Source organism: Lissotriton vulgaris, chromosome 5, assembly GCF_964263255.1.
Source record: "Lissotriton vulgaris chromosome 5, aLisVul1.2, whole genome shotgun sequence".
Taxonomy (NCBI): Eukaryota; Metazoa; Chordata; class Amphibia; order Caudata; family Salamandridae; genus Lissotriton; species Lissotriton vulgaris.
The window spans coordinates 812,824,186-812,847,187 of record NC_141693.1 but is presented as its reverse complement, the minus strand read 5'-3'; the positions used below and the strand labels follow the sequence as shown (position 1 = coordinate 812,847,187).

The window sequence follows — 23,002 nt, the reverse complement described above, 5'->3', positions numbered from 1 at the left end:
ACTCTTACCCAGTCCAAAGATCAGGGCTTGATCCATCACCGTTATTTATCTCACTGCCCCATCCCAGCTCAGAACCTGGCTATATGCAAATCAGTCTGTCTCTGGCCCAGTGCATCATGGGAACAGGGCAGACTAAACTACCAAGCCAATTCTTCACCAGAAAGGAGACAAGCTACCGGGGACCGGTTTCTGGCATTTCAGCCTTCTTCGGCCCGGCTTGCTTGAATCCTGATGGAGCACGACGTTTGCCCCGACCAACTCGCACCGATGTGTTGTTTGCAACAAGAAAGGTACTGTGTTGATGCTTTGGCTAGCCCGTATCGACGCGGTCGGCTGGAATTGTTATTCTCTGTCGTATTCAGTATCATGGTAGCCCCAGGAGAAGCTAAAGAGTCGGCAGAACTGTGTTTTATTGATTTTCCTGCAATTTAAAGGTTATTTTCCACAAGTACTATTTTTCAAGAGTATTGTATGTTGGATTTTTATGGTCTTGTTGGTTTAGATGAAGATTTATTATTTTTCTAAACTGGTGTGGTGTCCATTTGTAGTGTTTTCACTGTATTACTGTATGTGTTCACAAATGGTGTACACACTGCCTATGAGATAAGCCCGTCTGCTCTAACCAAGCTACCAAGGTGGTGAGCAGGGGTTATTTTAGGATTGTATCCCCCTTACCCTGACTAGAAGCAAGGGTCTCTATTTGGACAAAGGTACCTACCTCTGCCAACTAGAGACCCCCATGTCTAACACATAGAATGTGTATCTACAGCTACACATGCATTGAATGGAAAATGTTACTTACCCATCTGTTTGTGGCATGTAGTGCTGTAGATTCACGCCTCCAGTTGTTGCAGCTATCATTACTTCTTACTACTCTTGCATGGTCCTCTTTCTATTTCTCTCACCTGAATCACTTTGCTCCAACTCCATCCTCACCCACCATGTGGAAAACAATCTAATAATGGAGCCAATGACCATGCGCAATTGCAAGCAAGAGGTGGAGTCAACAGCGACCTGTGCAGCCAAAAGCGGTGGGGCAGTGGGTCTCAGTGATGTGGGTTTTTGACAGACGATGACAAGGGAAAATTATTACTCACCTCGTGACTCAAGAAGAATTCTTAGAAGAAAATCAATTTTCACCCATCCAGGCTCAACACTAGACGCCAGGAGCATGTGAATTTACAGCGCTACATGGCACGAACAGATGCTTACATAGTAGGTAACATTTTCCTTCTCAAAGGCAATCGTCCCCTCACTGCACATGTCCGAGAGACAAGTAAATCTCCACAAGCATTGTTAAAAATGTCTAAAAGGAAGGCACATGCACAGAATACACACTTGCCCTTCTACGAGTTGTATTTTCAATGACTGCACAGCTCCTGGTGCAATATCCTCCCTACGCACAGTTGTAGTTGATATTGTGCTGATGCCATGCATGACAATGTGGTGGATGCCTTTATCTGCTAGTAGTGTTTTTGTATTGAATGTTACATTGATTTGTGAAAATCCTCAATGAATAGATTTCTCATTTTAAAAAAGAAAAGTAAAAAAGCATCTTTTTTTTATTATGGTTAAAATCGTCTCCATACTCAGGGTTGTGCAGGAGCAGAATAATGAAACCTTGCGCCTGATTTCAGCATTAGAAATTTGAATTCATCAAAGAAAAGTTTGTTCAGTTTGAACAATTAAGCAATAACCTTTCCAAACCTGTAATACAACAAATTAGGAAATTATTTATCCTCACACAACATTGAACTTTTATTTGTCAATTATAGCTCCATTTCAGACTTTTCAACCCCATGTAGCAGTGGTACTATTCCTCCATAAGTCCTCCATTGGATAAGCTAAATGTACACGGGTCAAGTCTGGATCTGTTAATAGCTCAATATCGTCATCTACTGGGCTTTTTTCTCGGTACCGATATTGGGTGCAGTTCTTTTTGAGTTCTCAAATTTTTTATTGGAAGTTTAAGAAGTGATCAGCCGTGTAATACAGTCATAAACACAAAGGAAAAGGATACATAAGAATAAAAACAATGGTGTTGTACATAGAAGAAACATATGAAAATATACATATGAAAATATACATAAGAAAATATACATAGGTATGTTACATCAATACACTGATATGAAGGCAAGTCTGCAAAAAAGCGAAGCTCCAAGCACACATTATCATATTTAACATATTAACATGTTAACAGCAGTCTCGGAGTAATAGGTATATGAAATCCTGTAGGGAATAGAATCAACCTTAGCGCACCAAGATTAACCTTTAGGTGGTATTGGCAGGTTGTCTACAGAAGTGGCGCGTAAACTCAACAGGCAATTATGGCGGCTTGTGTAAGTCAAAGTATTCATCCAGTGAGGTCCAGAGCTTCCTATGTGGGGGCGCCAAGGGGTAGAGGCAAGGGCTATATTATCGGCTCCTCTGAGATTGGAGATCCAGTTAAGCCAATGGGGGAAAGAGGCTTTACTCGTGTCCTTCCAATTGTTCAGTATGATTTTAACCGCCGCCGTCAATAGTAGGTCAAGTAGGGCTTTGTCGTTATCATTGAGTGTGACGGCCTTGGTAAATCCCAACACGAGGGTTGAGAATTCTCCCGGGAGCGAGATATGTAAGACTTTGGTGATGAGATCAAAGATTCTGTCCCAGTAGGTAGTGACACATGGGCATTTAAATATTAAGTGTTCGAGGTCTCCACTTTCTTCTGCAATTCCAGCAGGTATCGTCGTCTCTAATGTTATGTAGAAAGAGCCTCTTAGGTGTCCAAAAGGCTTTGTGGAGTAGCCAGAACTTAGTTTGGGAGAGACTGGGGCTGATTTTGTGTCGTGTGGTGGATTCCCAAGTCGTGGCCCACTCTATTTCTGAAGTTGGTGTGGACGAGTAAGAATCCAAAAATAGTCTTAGGGAATTATTTAAGGTGGACCTTTGTGGGCGAATTACTTTGTAGATTCTTGAAACTTGATGGCCAAGTCTATTTAGCGTAGTGAGGAAGCCAGGGAGGGAGGGGGTAAGATAACTCAGGTCTGCTTTTGTGAGTGCTACTTTGACATGTATGAAGTTATAGAATTCTATATGTTGGAGTTGATATCTATTCTGTATTTCGGTGAAGGAGAGCGGTGACAAGCCCTCAAAGAGTTGGTGAGGGAAGTGTATACCTTTTGCTATCCATGGGGTGTTATGCAGTGGTTTCCCTTTATATGTTAAGGGGTTCTACCAGAGCGATTCCCATTTTGACTTCCGGAATTGGTGTGGTAAGTGTTTGCTTACTTGGAGTAGGGCCGTTTTGGTATTCTTAAAGATGGGGCCTGAGCCTAGGGTGGGGCGAAGTTTAATGGTAAGAAGGGCGGAGGAGTCGAGGCCTTGGAGAATGGATCTTTCCACGGTCAGCCACACCGGGGTGTAGTCCGTCTGCGGTGTTATCCAATATGAACCCTGTCTGGCCAGAAAGGCGGTTTGATATAGCTTAAAATCCGCCAGGTTGACACCTCCCAGGCTTTAATCTAACCGTAGTTTCTTCAAACTAATTCTGGCTTTTTTACCCTGCCAAAGGAAGGAGGAAAGCATTTTGTCCAGTTTATTATGGAATTCTTTGGAGAGGGTAAGGGGTAGCATTGTGCTGAGATAGTTGACTAAAGGGGATACCATCATTTTTATGGTTTCCACCCGACCCCACCATGTAATGAAACGAGGGGACCAACCATCAAGGAGTCGTTTGATTTTGGCAAGGGTAGTGTTCTCATTGTGTCTGAGTGTGCTCAGAAGGGTGTCAGTAAATTCTATCCCCAAGTATTTAATAACATCCGTTTGCCATGCTAGCCCTGAGTCACCTAGGACCTCCTTGGTGGTATGGACGTTTAGGGGTTTGACCTCGGATTTGTCTTTATTTAATTTATAACCAGATAGGGTTGAGTATTTACCGAGTGAGGACATGAGTCCAGCAATAGAATTTGCAGGGTCTTCTGTTGCGATTAAGATATCATCAGCGTAAGCTGCTAACTTTACCTGAGTGTCTCCGAAAGAAACGCCCGCTATGTCTTTGTTACGCTTGATATCAGTTAGGAGGGGTTCAAGGGCCAGGAGGAAAAGTGCTGGGGAGAGTGGGCAACCCTGTCTGGTGCCCTGATAGTCGAAACGGGTTGGAAAGGGTTCCATTGATTGCTATTCTGGCTGATGGGGAGGAGTATAAGGCCATCACCATTTTGATAAAGGAGTGGCCGAGGTTGAAAGTATGCATACATTGTTGGAGAAAAGACCATGAAACCTTATCGAAGGCCTTTTCCGCGTCCAAGGTTATCGCTACAATTGGTGAGGGAGAGTTCTTAGCTTTCTCCAGAAGATGACACAGTAGTCTGGTATTGTCGTTCGACATCCGATGTTTCAGGAAACCAACCTGTGCTGGGCTAATCAGTTTTGGGAGGAAGGAATTTAATCTGTTCGCTAAAATTTTGGCATAAATCTTGCAATCAAGATTTATCAAAGAGATGGGGCGGTAATTTTTGGTGTGGAGAGGGTCTGTCCCTTCTTTGGGGATAACTATGATCGTGGCTTCACTCATCGAAGGGGAAATGCTTCCACTGGTCGCTGTGGAATTCAAAAGGCTTTGGAGCGCGGGGTTGAGTTGGTTAGTAAAGGCTTTATAGAAGGCCGCAGAGAAACCGTCTGGGCCGGGGCCTTATTGCTCTTCAATGTTTTGATGGCTGCTGTAATCTCTGCGCTTGTGACCCTACGGGTGAGTAGCACGCTATAAAAATGCTTTGATTGATGGGGGACCCTAGCTGAGACTTATCGATTTCTGACAATTTGGGGAGTTGTAGGGACTCAAGATAATCGGTGCAGGCTGCCATGTCTAATGGTTTATCGTTTTTATAGAGGTCTTCATAGAAGGCTTTAAATGTGTCTAGGATTTTGGATTGTCTGGTGTGGGTGTTGTTTGTGGAGTCTTTTATTGAGGATATGGTAGATAGCTTCTGTTTATGCTTGAGGTAGGAAGCGAGGAGTTTACCTGCTTTGTTTCCCTCACATAATTTTAGGGCATTGAAACGGTTGATCCATACACCCGCTCTTTTACTAGTGATGGTGTTGTATTCGTATTTCTTTTTGGTCAATAGATCTAGTGACTTGACGTCGAGGGGATTGGATTTGTGGCGGGACTCTAGGATCCCGATCTGTTGTTCCAGTTGTTCTAGGTCCTTATTTAATGCTTTGTTTGCTTTGGCTCTGATATTGATGATGACCCCTCGGATTGTGGCCTTAAGTGCGTCCCATAGGGTGTTAGGTGTAATGTCTTGAACGTCCTTTAGTAATAAATATTCTTCAGTGGCGTTTGCTATGAGCAATTTGCTGGTGGGGTCGGATAGGGTTTCTTCATTAAATCGCCATCTTCTAGGGGGAAGGATCGAACGGGATCCAGCAAGTTTGGTGCCGATACAGGCGTGATCAGATAATAATTTAGGGGCTATTTCAGTTTCCTCTATCAGGTGTGTGAAGGAGCTTGAGATTAGGATAAAATCAATGCGCAAATATGATTTGTGTGGGGCGGAATAGAAAGTATAGTCCCTCCCATCAGGGTTTTGGAGGCGCCAGGAGTCTTTTAGGCAGTATCGCTCGCAGAGGCGTAAGAGGGCTTCATATGAGCGGGAAGAGTGGAATGTGCATTTGGATTGTCTGTCTAATATCGGGTCCAGGGGTAGGTTGAAGTTGCCCCCCACTATAAGTAGGTCGTCTTGTGTTCTATTGAGCGAGAGACCGAGCCCCAGAATTCAGGATCATCAGAGTTGGGGCCGTAGATGTTTATCACGTGTATGGGGTCATCTTCCCTTAGTAGGTGGGTCACTGATAATCTTCCCTCCGTGTCATGAGAGTGTGAGATTAGTGTCAGGTTGGATTTTTTCGCTAATAAAGTAATTACTCCGCCTTTTTTGTGTGTCGCAGGGGAGCTCAGTACGTGTGAGGACCAGTGTATGTTCAGAAAACGCGAGTCTTCTTCTGACAGCTTGGTTTCCTGAAGTAAGATGATGTCTCTTGATCTCTGAAACGTCTTAACCCCCTGTTCCTCCCTCTCTCCCAATTTCACCTAATGTCTCCCCCCTCCCCCCCCCCCCAATACGTACGTATGGAGTACGACGACAGTACCTTGCTAGTTAGAACAGGAGTAACAATAACAATAACATAGTAATAGTCCTAGTATTGGAAACAATTGAGCATGATTAAGTCCAGCTGTAAGAACCGGAGTAACATATATTAAGACATCTGAACCAACAGCAAAATCGGTTGGTAGGGTTAAGATTGGTTCATATCGAATGAGCATATTGGCTCTAACTATTATCTAAGCACAATGATGAGTCGATTAGGTTCACCAGATCTAGGTATTGATATGTTGGTAAATGAACTATAAACTATGGGGCTAGGTAGACAGAGGCCGTTTGGTTTGCGGTAGACGCACTATGTATAACAAGAATACAGTAGCCGAGACCAAGACAGCAGAAATAGAACATTAGCATGACTCTAAATCAAAACTCGGTTCCTAAAGTCCCTGAAGTGGCACAACCGTCTTAGTTTATAAACTCACAGTACAGGAGAGCACTCAGGCAGAATGTTGGACTTCGTGGTTGGAGGATTGACAACAGGATAGAGCTCTTGAAGACGGACTCATCTCGAGCCCTCAGACAGCAAACCACAATCTGGCTAGGGTAGGAAGCCAGTTAGTCGAATGTGCTGCATCATGAGGGGTTAGAGTTGTCGTTTTCCTTTTATTGGAGAGACCGATTGATTGATCCATTTCTTGTTCATGGTGATCTTCGAGGAGACCCGCTAGGTCTCTGGGGTCTGTAAAGAATCTTGGGCAGCCATTTATCATGATCTTGAATCTAGCGGGGCCTGCGAAGGAGAAGGTGATGTTTTTGGATCTGAGTTTGTCACGGAGATCAAGGAAAACTTTACGGACTTCCACCGTGTCTTTGGAAAAGTCCTGTGTGAAAATGATTCTTTGGCCTTCCCATATAATGGAGTGATTTTTCCTTGCATACTGGAGGATCATCTCGACGTGCTGGAACCTGAGCGGTTTGCATATCAACGGCCTGGGGTCTTAAGTGTTTTTACTAGCGAAGGTGGGGATCCTGTGTGCCCTGTCCAGCTCGAGGCCGTGCAGAAAGTCTATTTTGGTGATCATGGGGATCCATGATTCCAGGAAGGCCACGCATGAATCTGCGTCCTTTTCAGAGTTCTCCGGTACGCCACAGATTCTAATGTTCCCCCTTCTGTTCCGATTCTCCAACTCAGCGTTGTGACGTCTGAGAGCGTCAGTGATATTCTCTAGGCGTTGGATTTTTGTCGCTGATTGTCGTGATAGGTCTTCCACGTCGCTAATGCGTTGTTCGGCCACCCCCAAACCTGTATTCAATGCGCTCATGTCGGCTCTGATCGCTGTGAGCTCGAGCTGCATGAGAGAGATCATGGAGGTCTGCCAGTTTTTTAAGGATCATTTCCATCGTGGCCGCCATGTCCGTTTTGCTCTTAATGGGGGAGTCCGAAATCACCGGGTCTGATTTCACCTTCTTGGTCGAGTTTCTTACTTCCCTGCCCGTCATTGTGGTAGAATAGAGTGGCGGTAGAGGTTACACCAAAGTGAGCTTGAGTATGGTTCGAGCGGTGTTGTAATCGGCGGGCGAGACCCCAATCCTCTATTGGATCACTGCTTGGCGTCTGAGTGAAATTGTTCTCATGAGGGTGCAGGTCAGCTGTGCATAGATCGGGCAGGAGGACACAGCTGGAGATTGGTGCTTATTGGGCTGTGTCTAGAGGGCTGTGGTTAGTATTTAGCGAGAGGACAGGATTGGATGGCTTAGGGTTGATCGCAGGTTGGTAACTAGCAAATCCCTGGATGGCAGGTTGGGGTGAAGAACAACGAACAGCTCTCCCAGCACGCACGTCAGAGGGCTACTTTCCACATGAGATGGTCTTGTGGTGGGCAGTGGCACATACTGTAGGGCGATGAGTGCGAGGCACAAGGCAGATCCTCAGTTTTCAGGTGCCTGCAATCGCAGGATATGAGGCATCTCTCTCCGCGGTGTGGAGGCAGCGAGGGGCTTTTGGCGGTCAGCGTCTCCGCTTGTGCGAAGAAAGCGCGAGGTGCGGGGCAGGGCTTGAAGCATCTAAGCCCGTCAGCGCCGCTCATAGGGCATCTCTCCTCATGTTGGGCAGATCGAGGGGGTCTTGTGCTGGTAAAAGGGATTCTCCGAAGGGTGGTGGATGCGAGGCACTTTGCTAGTGGCAGAGTCTCAAGATATATCGTAACGGTGAAGCCGCCGCCATTTTGGGGTCAGGCACGTCAGGCCGATTTTGGGCTGCAGCGGCGGCTTTATATGATCTTCTCACCTCGTTAGAGATCAGTGGTGTTGTTTAGGCGTTCTTCTCCTTCATCTGGTCGAGTGGAGGGTGTTTGCTGGCTGTAGGAATCGCGTCCAGCACTCGATGTCAGGCAAGGGCTCTTTGACCAGGCGCCGCCATTTTGCAGACTTCCCGATGCCGGAGCGTGGTCGGACAAAAACTGGAGGAAAGCCTGCAAATAGGCACCTACGGTCGCAGATCAGGTTACCGGAGGGCACATCATAGTATTAGATGTTGGGTTCCGATCGTGTCACCGCTGGGAATCACTGGGATAGAGGCTGCAGTCGCTCTCCTGGACTACGGAGCTCCCGGTTAGGCGGCCATTACCACTGCTGTCCAAGCCACGCCCCCTGTGGGAATTATTAATCTAGCCCACATTTAAAAACACACCGATAGCTAGATTACTTTTTCGGCCCCGAACATTGCCTGCTTTTAAATAATAATACATTTCGCCATTATCTACCGAAGTACTTGTTCTCTGTCTCCTAGACTAATATTGGTTGGAACATGTTCTACTGCCAAAAATGCAATACCAGTAATGTCGCCATTATGTTTTAAATACACTTTAGGCCGAATCACATTTAAATTTGGCCTGGGTCAAATTTTTATCACAGTGACGTAATTGACGCAATTTGGAAAATTTAGCATACAGAGTTTATGCCAGTATCCCACATTGTGTAATCTCGTGTAGAAATTGTACTGGAAAATGTACAGTGCGGGTAATTTTTGGACACGAGCGGCCTTTAAGGTAGAAGAAGAAATTCTTTATTTAGTTTTTTACAACCATAAAATATAACACTTTAAAAAGAAATTTCTACAGTGTATGTTAAAAAACAATTTCACAACAAATGTTATTGATTGAAGCAGGCAGAGTGATAGATGTGGCTCCCCACAGTCAGGAGAACGCCACCAAGCATCATGGTACAGTTTACATCTCATGACCAGTGTCCAATCAAGAATAATAGAGAACACAAATGAAAGGAACACCCACCCCTGCCCCTACCCCCACCACCCCATTACCCAACTCCCCTACTACCCCCCATTATCCCTCCCTAACCCTGTGCACGTGTGTATATGGAGCTTCAGTGCTCAGTCGTGGTATGGCAGGCATGACGCAGTTCACAGGCCCGCTTGATATCGTGTGTCTAGAGATCTTCCTAAGGTTCTGCTGGGGGATCTAATGTCAACCCCCTATAATCTGCCCACCTCTTCCATATATTGAAGTGTTAAAAAACAATTTCATGATAAAATACATCATTATGTCTTGATATGTACAAAAGAAGAAAAATTGTTATACTCATGAAATAACAGTGTTCACGATAGTGCATCATTATGTCTGGATAAATGCAAGATTTTCCAAACGCATTTTTCCCGCTTCACTGATTGCAGGACTGACACACATCACGTGGCAAAGGTACTCCTTGTGATACCACATAATCTGCAAGTTGCATTATCATATTTCCCTTTCCAACTTGGTTGCAAGTCCTTAGTTTCGTATACTCCAAACCAATACAGTATATACTTCTTTTTTAGAAACAATCTGAAGTGAGCTGCTAGATAGGCTTGCGGTTTTAATTTTTCATATGAATGTATCACTGTCCAGGAGTGTCGTCTTTTTACCATTGTGTTTTTGTCATCTAGGAAAGATAATTGTTTTGCGGAGCCATTGCATACTCTGTTGAACGCCATCTCCATCTTGCTGTCCCATGCCTCTTGAATGTCCAGTTCTACCAGAGAAATTCTCAGATATTCACCCCTCAAACTGGGCCCTTATTACTGTCCAGCATAAATTGTTCAGGGTGCCGGGTTCCGAAGAGCGAAGTTTCCAACATAATTTCACAAAAACAGATTGCTTCTGGAATTTCTGATTTTGAAGTCCAAATTCCAGGCAAATCTGTGCTGGTGACTCTGCTCTCGAGAGATGAAAAACTGCGTTATACACTTTTGTCTGTAAATCGTTAAAAATTCCGGATTTCCGACCATGCCATATTTCTAATCCATAAGCCAATGCTGGAAGTAATTGTGCTGCCATTGTTTTTAAAAGATGACTGTAAGATGGGCAACTCAATTTTATTTGTAGCTGTTTGTATACAAAAATTAAAGTTTGTGCTTTTGCTCTTATTGCACTTTTTTGATCCTTAAAGGACATACATTGCCCTAAATTGATACCCAAATACTTATAGCTGCCTACTTCCTCTATTTCCTTACCACTGGCGAACCACTTAAATTTTGTTTTGGATCTTGGGACTACTAAACGCACCACCTTTGTTTTTTTCCTGTTTATCTCCAGCCCCTGTTGATCGAAGTAATTAGTCAGGTGGTCGATGACTCTTTGTAATCCAATAGGAGTTTGGCTTAAGACCACTATGTCATCTGCGTATTGCAGGTACTGTATGTGGTCCTCAGCCAATTTCGGGGGATGGCCATATACTTTTGACAAATATTTGCATGGCCTGCAAGGTACAAGTTAAAAAGGCTTGGGGCCAAGACACACCCCTGTTTCATGCCCTTTATTATATTGATCTTAGATGATGCTATGCTGCCATCTCCCAGCTTAACCCGGGCACAGGGTTCGCTATGGAGGGATATTATGGAGTTAATTAGTTGTTGTGGTACTCCCCATCCTTTCAATTTTATCCATAGTCATTCACGTGAAACTCTGTCAAAAGTCGATTTTAAATCTATATAGCATACAAATAGACCTGCTTTATTTAAAATAGCTTTTTCTGTAAGGAGTGCAATTGCTGCCAGGTTAGTGCTTATACCCATTCCTTGCCTAAAACCAGTTTGATATTTGGGAATTATACCTTTCTCCTCCATCCAGTCCTTTAGCTGTAGCAGTAGACAGGAGGCATAGAGTTTTACATCAACATCCGTCAGGGCGATGAGCCTGTAATTACTAGACTCATTACAATTTCCATTTTTATATATAGGATTAAATATGCTCCCTCTCCAGAAATGAATGATCTTATTTTGTGAATACAAATAATTAAAGAGCGGAGTAAGAAAATTTGCCCAAAATTCTGCATCGTGTTTGAAGATTGAATTTGGAAGTCCATTAGGCCCTGAAGCTCCCTCCGTTTTCAATTTTTTTATTACTTCTTTTAGTCGATTGTTGTCAGTTAAGATGTTTGAGCCATTATGAATTGAATCCTGTGTACTAGTTTCAAATTGAACCTTATTGTGGTGGACTAAAATTTCTTCACGTTGTACTATTTTCCCTGAAGAGGGGTCAATGTCAATTTTTGTGTTTTTTACCTCCTGCAGGGTGTCTGGCCCAGGCTCCAATTTCATCGACACTTCGTGGTTTATATTATTATATACATTTTGTATATGTAGTTCCCAACTTTTCTCACTTATTCCTGCTTTTTGCGACATTCCTGTTCCCTTAGTTAACTTGTTTATTATGCCCCAGAATTCACAACTGTTAGGCAATTTGCTGGCCCAGAGTAATTTTTCCCAGAGCTTTTCCTTATGTTCCTTTTTTGCCACTCTACATCTCTCTCTAAAGTTCTTCCTCATGTCTTTAATATTGTTGTTCATAGCCGGCTTTCCAGATTTTACGGCCATTCCCTTGTAATTTCCCTTTTTAGGTTACGCAGCTGTATGTCGAACAGTGATTAATAAGTTCCATTTTGTGGACCTTGACGTCCCGGTAGAACCGGGAATTTATTTAGAAGAAATTTTCCCAGTTGTTCCCAAAAATCTTCTGGTAATTTGGTACATAGTGACCCACCATTGTTTATGAATTTTTGTACAGCATCCATTATTGGTGAAACATTCGTACCACACCATTTTAATTTCTTCAGATTGTAAGTTACCAGGATTTTTGTTAAAGCAGTTATTTTCTCTTTCAAAAACAGCTTCGCGTTGATGGTCAATATTTGCGGCAAATGGTCACTTTCGGGGCGGGATTGTATGTAAAATGAATCAACTGCGATGTAAAATTCATTACTGACCATATTATAGTCAATAGTTGATTGGTTCTTCCCACTTAAAAAAGTGATGCTAGCCGGTTGATCTTCGTTTATTTTCCCATTCAAAATGTATAATCCCAAGGTGTCCAAATCGCTTTTCAGCTCGTTGGCCTCCATTTCCTTTTGACACATACTCTTGTCTAACTTGCTCCCTATTAAATTGGAATTAAAATCTCCTGTGATTATCAACTCACAAATTTTGATGACTTTTCTGCAAGACCTTGATTAGGTTAATCGGGCATACCAGTTTTTCCATTTTCACTTTTTGTTGGGGTGGATATATACGTTTAAAATCAGCAGCTGCCAGGGCATTTTATTTCCAGTCTTCTTGCTTTCTATTTTCACAACCTGTGTCCAGTTTTCACCCGTGTCGAGTTCTTCCGTTTGCCAAGCTAATTTTTCTGTTATGTAGGTGGACAACCCACCCCTTGGATGCCCACATTTATAAATTTGTTCTGCCACAACATGAAGTTCTACATATCCAATAATGGGTTTAGGAATCAAGTTCCAAGTTTCTTGTAACAGGATGATGTCAAAACTTTGTAAAAACATTTGCGTATCAGGATCTTTGTCCGTTTCATTGAACCCATGGATATTCCATGAGCAGATTCCTATTTTGTAGTCCTTCGGCGTACCTGGGCATATCACTAAAGGCTTTAACCTACGTGGATCATTAGATTCATCAGGATTGTTTAATGCTCAAGAAATGGGGCACTCACGACCAATCATGAACTTATTATGGTTGTTGATTTAGACTAACTTGCTACTGATTTGTTATCTCTAATATGTTATTTGCCGAATTGATGTTTTTAGGAGTAGTGCTTGGAGACCCCCCGTAAGCAAGTTTTTGGGCACATCTCCTTTACAGATGTAATCGGGGGTCACTATATCTGATAAAAGCAGGTACGGGTATTTTGGATTTTTGGGGTAAGATAGAGAAATACCCCATGCATCAAAATGTATTCTTTCAGAGAAAATCAGGGCTGTTACTTCCTTTGAGGACCATGTTGTCAGAGTAACCTCTTTTTCAGTTCCTTTTTCCTTTTGCAAAAATTCCACTGATAGGAGATCTGCTGTTGTGATATTTGGTATCTCCTTAAATAATCTTATTAGGTTTCCCTATTTAAAGATTCCAATCTTCCCTTTGTTTGATATTCTGGCTCGAAGATCAGTTTATTTGATGACTCTCCTGGTTCACTTTGTCGAATGCCCGTTTTGGGGGAACTATTCTGTTCTATCTGTGCGTTACCGACTTTATTTCTGATTTGCACTATGTTGTCCATAATCTCCCTTTCCTGCTGTAATACATTCACTTGTCCATCACTTATTATTGTACCTAATGTTTTATCAGTTTTTTACCTACTTCCGTGCTTATAAGGTCTTGTGAGCTAGATGTAGTTTTTGGAAACTCGTCCCTGTTTATCTAGATACATTTTCAATTTATTCCGATTTTTGTTTTCCGTATATTCGCTCAAAAGACCCATTGATTTTTCAGAATTTTTTTAATAACCACCTGTCCCATTTTAGTTTGTCTTGATCAGCTTGTACTCTATCTTGAGTGGTAACCGTACAGTGGTCATTCGAAATTCCCTCGTGCTTTGTAGATATAATTTGTGTAGTTAGTGCGGTTCTATTTTTACCGTCTTGTCTGTTAGTTACGGTTTTGTCATTAAGTCGTATTTTCAAATTTGTTATATCCTCATTGGCAATTATTTCTTTATGTCCTTTTGTTCGATATGATACAATATGTTCCGTTCCCCTCACTCGGATGCTGTACCCCACGGAGATGACACGCCAGTGGCTCCATTGCCAGGGCAAACAACAAGGGGGAGAGCGGGCACCCCTACCGCGTCCCCCTTTCTATTGTGATTGTATCAGACACGTATCTACCCATACGGACCCTTGCCAGTGGGTGAGCATATAGTAATTTCACCCAATTCACGAAGCCCTCCCCCAACCCCATCTTCTGAAGCACCTGCCACAAGTAATCCCACCGGATCGAGTCGAACTCTTGTTCGATATCAAGGAATACTAGGGTATCCTGACGGGTCGCACCCTCCATCGATTGCATAACGTGAGCCAGACGACTGATATTCCTCAACGCATTCCTGCCGGGTATAAAACCGGACTGGTCATCATGAACCAGCTGCCTAAGATAAGGAAGGAGCCTGCCCACCAGCACATGGCTAAGAATTGTAAGATCCACGTTCAACATCGAGATTGGCCGATACGAACTGGGGAGCATGGGGTCTTTCCCTGGTTTGGGAATCATAACGATCAGCGCCTCACGCATGGAGTCTGGGAGCAAGCCAATCTCGCCTGCTTCCACTGTGATTTCCAGGAGCTTAGGGATAAAGACCCTTCCATGCTCCTTATAGAGCTCAGCTGCCAGGCCGTCCATCCCAGGGGACTTCACGATTTTAAAGTGGGCGATTGCCGCTCTGATCTCCTCACCACTAAAGGGGGACCCCAGAGATTCCTGACTCTCTGGGTCTAGACACGGTAGTTCCAACTCGGCAAGGTAGGTCTCCACCACCCGGGGTGCTGTGGAGGGTCTGGGCTCTGAGTATATCTTTTGTAGATGGGTGGCGAATATCCTGTTGATCTCGTGCTGTGTATAGACTAATTGGCCCTGTTCCGTTTTGATCAATAGTATCGGGAGAGGCTGCGTCTCCATTCTAATCAGATGCGCCAACAGGCGACCCGCTTTATCCTCCTCTGGGTACCAGCGACGCCTATTGTGTTTGTATTATATTTGCCCAGAGAGTCCCACGTGTCACCAATCCTCCGGAGCAGGTCCGCCCACCTGGCCGGCCCTTCCTCCGCAGTGGGAAGCTCTCTTTCTAGAACCACCAAGCTCTTCTCTTGCTGGCGCAGGTCCCGTTCCAGCACTCTCCGTACCCCCACCTCCGTGGACATACACACCCCCGCACCACCACCTTCATTGCATCCCATTCAAGCGCTCTAGTGGCAGTCGTACCCCAATTCAGATCGAAATAGTCATCTAACCCCTTCGTTTTGCCTCTCTGTATGTCTGGTCTGTCAGGGCTTCGGTTTTCAGTCTCCACAGCGGTACTGTAGAAAATAGAAACCTTCTCAGGGATCTCACTGATACTTGGTCCTTTTTAAACCAACTAAGAAGAAATTTCGCAGAAGCTGAAATATAAAAAGAATGCATTTATTCCCCTCAGATGAGGGAGACTACGTCACACAGAAGCCTTAGCAACTGAATGAGGCAGTCTAAGGAGTACAGAAAACTGGGGCCTTATATATGTTTAGGGTTACATAGTCAGCATAAGACCAAGGGGCAGTCCTGGCTCATGTAAGCATGCAAAATGCCTAATATGGGTATACAAAATCTGCTTGCTCAACAAAGTGGGAGGAGTGTTACTTCTCCATACAGCAGCAAAAATAGCCTGACAGTTCTACAAGATGTGCAGGTGCATTCTACTAGCTAGGCCCTTCTGAGCATGTGCGAAGGTGGAAGATGCTAAATATAGTTTGTTTCTAGGCAGATTACAAGAGCAGTCAATACTGAGGGAGGACAGAGCACATGGCGAGCACGTGGCAGCACATGGCAAACAAGATGGCTGCCAGAAATACAAAATGACTTTCAGCTCCTGCTAACAAATCCCTGCAATCTTCAACAGTACTTTAGATCATGGCCGGCCTATATTGTACGATATCATCAGGGAGAATGGTCGGACAAATAGCGGGCCAGATATTGTGTCTCCTCCACCCGGGGAGCCAATGTCACCTGTAGAAAAAAATAATCAAGTCTACTGTATGTGTTGGCAGCAGACGTGTGGCCCTCGGGGATTGCGGTGGCGCCAGATGTCTAATAGGTGGTAGCTCTGAAGCATCTGATGAATGGCCTCCCTCACTTTTGGCGTGGTGTCTGGTCTGGGGGGTGGGGGTGTCTGTCCAGCTCTCCGTCCAGGGCACAATGAAATTCTCCTGCGATAATCCGCTCAACCTCCTTATCGAGATCCAACTGACCCAGGACTCGTCCCAGAAACTCCCCATCATCATTATTTGGGGCATATACATTTATCAGGCTTGTGTCGTCCATCTAGTGTCCCCATCAGCACCACAAACCTCCCATCAGGATCTGGTCTAGTGTTCGTTGCCTTGAAGGGGACTCCGGGCAAGCTCTTCTCACAAAGTTTCAGCCACAACACTCCCTTCCAGCACGAGCGTTCATGCAACTCATAGGGATGATGGCCTCTTGCATTTTCATAGTGCTCCATGCAAGACTTCAAATGCGTCCTCTTCAACAGTGCATATCACGTCAATGTAACCAGGCTCAAGGTCAATTAACAGACCTAGTGTTGGTAGGCGGTCGGACTCATCGCTCTCTGCAGTGGTGGAACACCAAAAACCTTTCCAAAGGGTGACCGTTCCTAGAGCCAGTTCCTCAAATAGTCTTGACAGCGGACGCATCGCTCTGCGGCTGGTGAGCCTACCTACTGCAACACACCATGCAAGGCAGGTGGACACCACAACAAACGTTACCCCATATCAATCACCTGGAGTTACTAGCTATATTCCTAGCACTGAAAGCTTTCCAAAAGCAAGTATCAAACAAAGTTGTGTTAGTCTGCACGGACAACTTGACAGCCATGTATTACATACAGAAACAGGGCGGAACACACTCCCTGCAACTCTCTCAACTAGCACAGAACATATGGCGGTGGGCTATACCTCAAAACATATTCCTTCTAGCCCAGCACGTTCCAGGAGTACAAAATACCATAGCAGATCTCTTAAGTCGTCAGACACAACAGACCCACGAGTGGGAACTTCATCCGCAAATTCTTCAACCATTCTTTCAAATGTGGGGACAACCTCAGATAGACCTCTTTGCCACCCACGAAAACGCCAAATGCCCAACCTTCGCCGCCAGATATTCACACCCACTGTCCAAAGGCAATGCAATATGGATGAACTGGTCAAACAGATTAGCGTACGCTTTTCCACCTCCACCACTCATGCTACTAGTAGGACGCAAACTACAGCAGCATTCTCTGACCCTCATCCTAGTTGCTCCAACGTGGGCCAGACAGCCATGGTACACCACACTTCTACAACTGTCCGTAGTACCGCACCAAAAACTATACCTGTCTCCACACCTTTAAACACAGAACCGTGGAGAGATCAGGCACTCGGACCCAGCTCAGCTCAACCTTGTGATCTGGCTCCTGAAATCCTAGAATTTGGATATCTAACCTTCCTCCAGACTGCATGAATGTCATAAAAGAAACTAGATGTCCAACCACTAGAGCATGTTATGCAGCTAAGTGGAAACGCTTTGTAATATATTGTCACAACAACAATATAAATCCCCTAGACGTGTCTATTCAACACATCATAGGATAATTACTGCACCGCCAAAGATGTAACTTAGCCTACACGTCTATTAGACTGCATCTTGCTGCAATAGCAGCAAATCTGCAAAACAGATAGCATCGATCTCTGTTCAGAGTGCCTGCTAGTAAAACCTTTATGGAAGGCCTTAAGAGAATAATTCCTCCCAGAGTACCACCTTCAACTGTGTGGAATTTGAACATTGTTCTCACACAGCTAATGGAACCTTCCTTCGAACCCTTACATAAATGTGAACTACAATTTTTAACATGGAAGGTTGCGTTCCTAGTAGCTATTACTTCTCTGCGGAGAGTTAGTGAACTACAAACACTAACCATTCAAGAACCTTTCTTGCAAATGCATCATAATAAGGTTGTTCTCCGTACTAATCCGAAATTCCTGCCCAAGGTCATTTCTCCCTTCCACCTCAATCAATCTGTGGAACTGCCCGTTTTCTTCTCGCAGCCACAGACAGTACCAGAAAAAGCTCCTCATACCCTAGATGTCAAGAGAGCATTGCTATACTACATCGAGAGAACACAGCCCTTTCGTATGGCCTAACAACTTTTTGTGTCTTTCTCACCACCACACAAGGGTAATCCCATATCAAAATCTGGGATAGCTAGATGGATTGTCAAATGCATACAGATTTGATACCACAAAGCTAAACATATGTTCCTCCTAAAGCCCACTATACAAGGAAAATAGGGGCTTCAAAGGCATTTTTAGGGAACATTCCCCTAGATGACATCTGCAGAGCAGCTACATGGTCTACACCGCACACATTCACAAAATATTATTGTGTAGATGTGCAAACCAAACAATAAGCTAATGTGGGCCAGGCTGTTCTCAAAACATTATTTCAAACTACTGCAACAGATAGGGGTGGTCGCCGCTAAGAGTGGGAATTGCTATACAATCTATGCACAGTGTGTAATCTGCAGCTCATATGCCTCGAACGTAAAATGCTGCTTACCAGTATGCATCTGTTCTTGGCATGTAGAGCTGCAGAGTTACACACGCCCACCTGCCTCCCCGGCTACCTTTGTCTATTCCAGTATTATCTTAATTAGATACAGCTTACATGGACATCCTTCCTTTTCTTGCAAAGCTCCATCATTTCCCTAATGGCGAAAAACAATCTGAGGATGGAGCCGATGCCCATGCGTAGTGTGGTCCAAAGGAGGAGTCCCCTATCTCGTGACTTCCAAAGAACTTTTTAGGACAAAAACAAACTGCAAACATCCGGGTCCAACACTAGGTGGCGATCTATGCACAGTGTGTAACTCTGCAGCTCTACATGCCAAGAACAGATGCATACTGGTAAGTAGCATTTTCCATTTTTAACATTTACGTACCATAAGGATCCACCATCGACCTGATTGACTGGCCTGAAAAATAAGCTGAACAAGAAGTTTGTAAACCGTTTTCAGCATTTTACCCCAAAGCTTCAGTTTTCCTCCCAAAAAACAAATCTAGTTGAAGACATGACCTAAATCTGTGTTCCCCTAGATCATTTGAGTATGAATTTATCAGACTTGTGTCGGTTTTGGATGGTTTGGACATGGATCCACACCCTAGACACAAAGTGTGTGTTCAGTGTTTTGGTTGGAGGTAGCCATCCTTTTGGGGACCTACAAGCCAGACAATTCTAAAAACTAAAGAGAAAGGGGAATCCACCGTGATGTGACCTCCATAAATCTAAACACTTTTTATTGCCTAGAATCCTGTGTAAATGTCAATGTAAGGATAAAGAAAATCACAACATCTTAAGTATTCTATGACTGAAAATTCTGGAACGTCAAGCATTTGCAAAAGTCATACCTTTAAATGTTCCCACAGTTCTCCCGATACAAATGATACCCCACATGTGTGGTTGGGTCTATTGCTTGCAAAAAGAAAAGGCCAAAATTGTAACATATGGACACTACATTGGCTTCACCATGTCTTCCATTTGGCCTGTTACAGAAATTATTTTTGTGACCCCTTATTTGAACTGAGCAAGGAAATCTGGATAAGAAAAGGCCATGGCATCCAAGAAAGCAACACCACCTTGGGCTACTGCAAATGTCTACTGTTCAGAAAGGTCAGCAATTTATGGATTTTACCAGATGCCAGACTACTGTAGGCCCAGTTGGGTGTGTCTCTATGCCACACCAAGTAGCCAAACATTTTCTGGATTTTGTCTTAGTGTAGGAACAAAATCCAAGCAGCATCAGTCTCTCCTAGGTCTACGGCAAGGAGGCAGACATCGCTTGAATTTTTCTTAAGCTTAATAAAAATCCAAGCCTCATCAAAGGCTCTTTGCTTGGACGTATGCATGTCTAAGAAGGACGCTAGGCACTGTTTGGATTTTTACTTAGCCTAAGAAAAAAAAAATCTGCTCCCGACTTGGGCACAGAACTGTTTGAAAGAACCAGAAAAAAGCCAGATACTGTGTGGATTTTTTTCTAAGGCTAAAAAAAATCTAAACAGTGTCAGGATCTTTGCTAAAGTGCAAACACACAACATTTCGATATGTGCATGCCAGGGTTGGGAAAAAAGTATACAAAACAGTGATGAATGGAATGCTTGAATTAATCTCGGCCACTGGTAATCACTCAGGCCTCATCCCAATTCATCGTTATTTTGCACACCATGCCAGGATTGGCCAATGTTTATCTTGGGGTATCATTATTCCTACTGACGAATTTGGCAGTTGGAGTGCAGGAGGGCAGTCTGCTACGCTCGCCTCTGCACCCTCCTCTGGTGGTGCTCTGCTCCAAATAGTCCTTTGCATCAACCGTCCATGGTCACCAGGCCCAATATTATTAGACTGTGTTTAGCAAACGAATGGGTGTAGTACATGAGGAGTGCAATACACAGGGTATCTTGTACTTACTTTCGGTGGGCTGGCCATTGTTCCTCTATGGGACACACTGTTTAAAAACTGTTTTCTTACTTTCTCAGTATACGGTCCTTGTATTTTGATCTTAGTTGAGCAAAAGGCATCAACACATAAATGTTTCTAAAACAAGATAACTTTTTTCATGTTTTTAATTAAAATGTAAAAAAGTGAGTTTTTGTTTTGAATTTGTGATGTTTTTCTTTTCCTTTTTTGTATAGCTCTGTTGCCATGAGCCCAGGTGATTCAGTCTTATCAGCGCTGAAGACACTGACTATTAACCTGGAGGAATTTAAAAGAGAGGAAACTAATCTATCCCCAGAAGATGGTATGTACAGGGACAAGATGCATACTGACTAAATAAAGCAGAGTAGCCCAGACAGTACATTTTAGCACACGTTTGATAATGTTAAAAATAATGCAGCCATAGAGGATGAAGTGAGGTGGGTCCAATGATGCTGGTTGTACAAAGCCAACACCTTTCTCAAGAAAATCTTTCACAAACCTTTTGTAAAAGTAGAGGGAAAGGGATGAAGGGCAATGTTAGCAGATAGAGTATTGTGCAAATGCATACAAACCTGGTACAGGTATTTGTGCAGAATACACAAAACTAGGCCAGTATGTGCATGTCTTGGTATGTTGAGCAAGATAGCAGCTGCGGCAGACTGGATGGGCTATTAAAGGAAAAGCGCTGTATATTTTATGTCATGCTATGTAGAAATGCAGAGTTCTTGCTACTATTTGTGTTGTCAACAAAGCTTCCATGATCTAGGTTCCTTTTGGGTTATAGAGCAACCATTGACCGCAGTTGGAATAGGCACTGTATTTTGTTGTGCATATCTTTGAGAACAAATGTAGAAATTCTTTATTGTATAGTTAGTAAAAACCGTTACAATATACCAATTAATAAAACTACTTTCCTTTGCGCGCTATTATACATAAAATACAGGTTGTAAAACTACAGTTAGTAGAAAAAATAAAAGCACAGCTACAGGGGTTTTCCTATGCAACGTAATAACTTGTTATTTTCTCCCAGTTTTTATTTTTCCTCGATATTCATAAATAGTTTAGGTAACAGATTATAAATCAGCCAATGCAGTTCGCAATATCAGAGTTCAAAAGTTCGAGTTCATATTAACTTTTAAATGAATTTCCAAAGTTGATTACATATTTAATAATTCGGCAGATGAATTGAGGGACCTCTGAGTCCAGCACATTTAATATCGCTGAGCGACATGTGCGAATACCTTTTGCATTGAACTTTTCCCTGAGTAAACTCCGACGATCATGCTCCAGCATTGGGCAAATGCAAATCAGGTGGATCATGTCTTGCACTGCCGCGCCGCATAAGTTGCAATCCTTCGGGCCAGGAGACCTCCAGCCTTGTTGGTCAGCGTTTGTTGACAATTTTCCCAGCGTTGCTTCAAATACTATAATTTTAAGTGTGGAGGGAAAGCGAGACCTAAATAAGCTGCTGGTACTGGTCTTTTATAGGATTGTATTATCATCCAGGCATGTGCACAGCGTCTTAACCCCTTCGATGCTCGTGACGGAACGGTTCCATCACGAGCAACGGTTGGGCTGTGCTGGTGATGGAACCGTTCCGTCACGACTTCGCCCGTTTTAGAATCTTCAGCACAGCGCGAAAATTCGCGCCGCGCTGAAGCGGTTAATGTCGATTTGTCTTCAATCAATGAGTGCGTATTGGCCGCTTTTTTGCAAGCTGCTTAGATGCTGATGCTGGTAATTTCCTTTGCCAAACAGGTGTCATCTTAGTGCTTGTCAGGGAAGAGTTTAGGTACTTCGCATAGTTGAATTTGGGGTTGCTTTGCAGGGCTCCCCAGATGGCAGAATTAATTTCTATGTCGCAATTTGATAGACTCATATTTTTTATGCAATATTTGGGACTGTAGTCCAAATTCGAGGCGTACCTGTGCTGGTGAAGCGTCGCACGGTAAACAGAATAAGCGTTTGTACACTCTCGTTTGGATTTTATCTAGTAGCGGTGCACTTCTTCCGTTATGTACCACACTACCGTATGCTATCGTTGGTAGTAACTTGGCTTTAATAACTGTAAGAAGGGGAGTGGACAAGGGGCCTTTTAGCTGTATTGATAGGCTGCAGAATGCATGCAAAAGAGCTGCTCCCTTCTTTTCGATAGACTCGAAGTGCGTGGAGAATGTGAACCGTTTGTCCAGATGTATCCCCAGATATTTATAGCTGTCTATTACTTCCAGGTTCATGTTGTTAATTTTGAAGTTCAGCTGTTTAGGACGACGATGCGTTATAATCATGATCTTTGTTTTTGTGCTGTTTTTCCATCAGATTAGTTTTGGTGTATCCGGCCAACTCATGCATGAGACGTTGCAGCCCTATTTTAGATTGA

At 43.6% G+C, this 23,002-nt stretch overlaps 1 protein-coding gene across 2 annotated transcripts in view; it reads left to right on the top strand.

The window, feature by feature from the left end:
• Nucleotides 1–23,002, top strand: part of ECD (ecdysoneless cell cycle regulator) — a 351,511-nt gene that overhangs the window by 168,244 nt on the left and 160,265 nt on the right. For both annotated transcript variants that reach the window (XM_086922289.1, XM_086922290.1), the window contains exon 10: nt 20,838–20,944. In XM_086922289.1, coding sequence (XP_086778415.1) covers nt 20,838–20,944 — 107 coding nt within the window. The remainder of the gene's footprint in view (nt 1–20,837; nt 20,945–23,002) is intronic.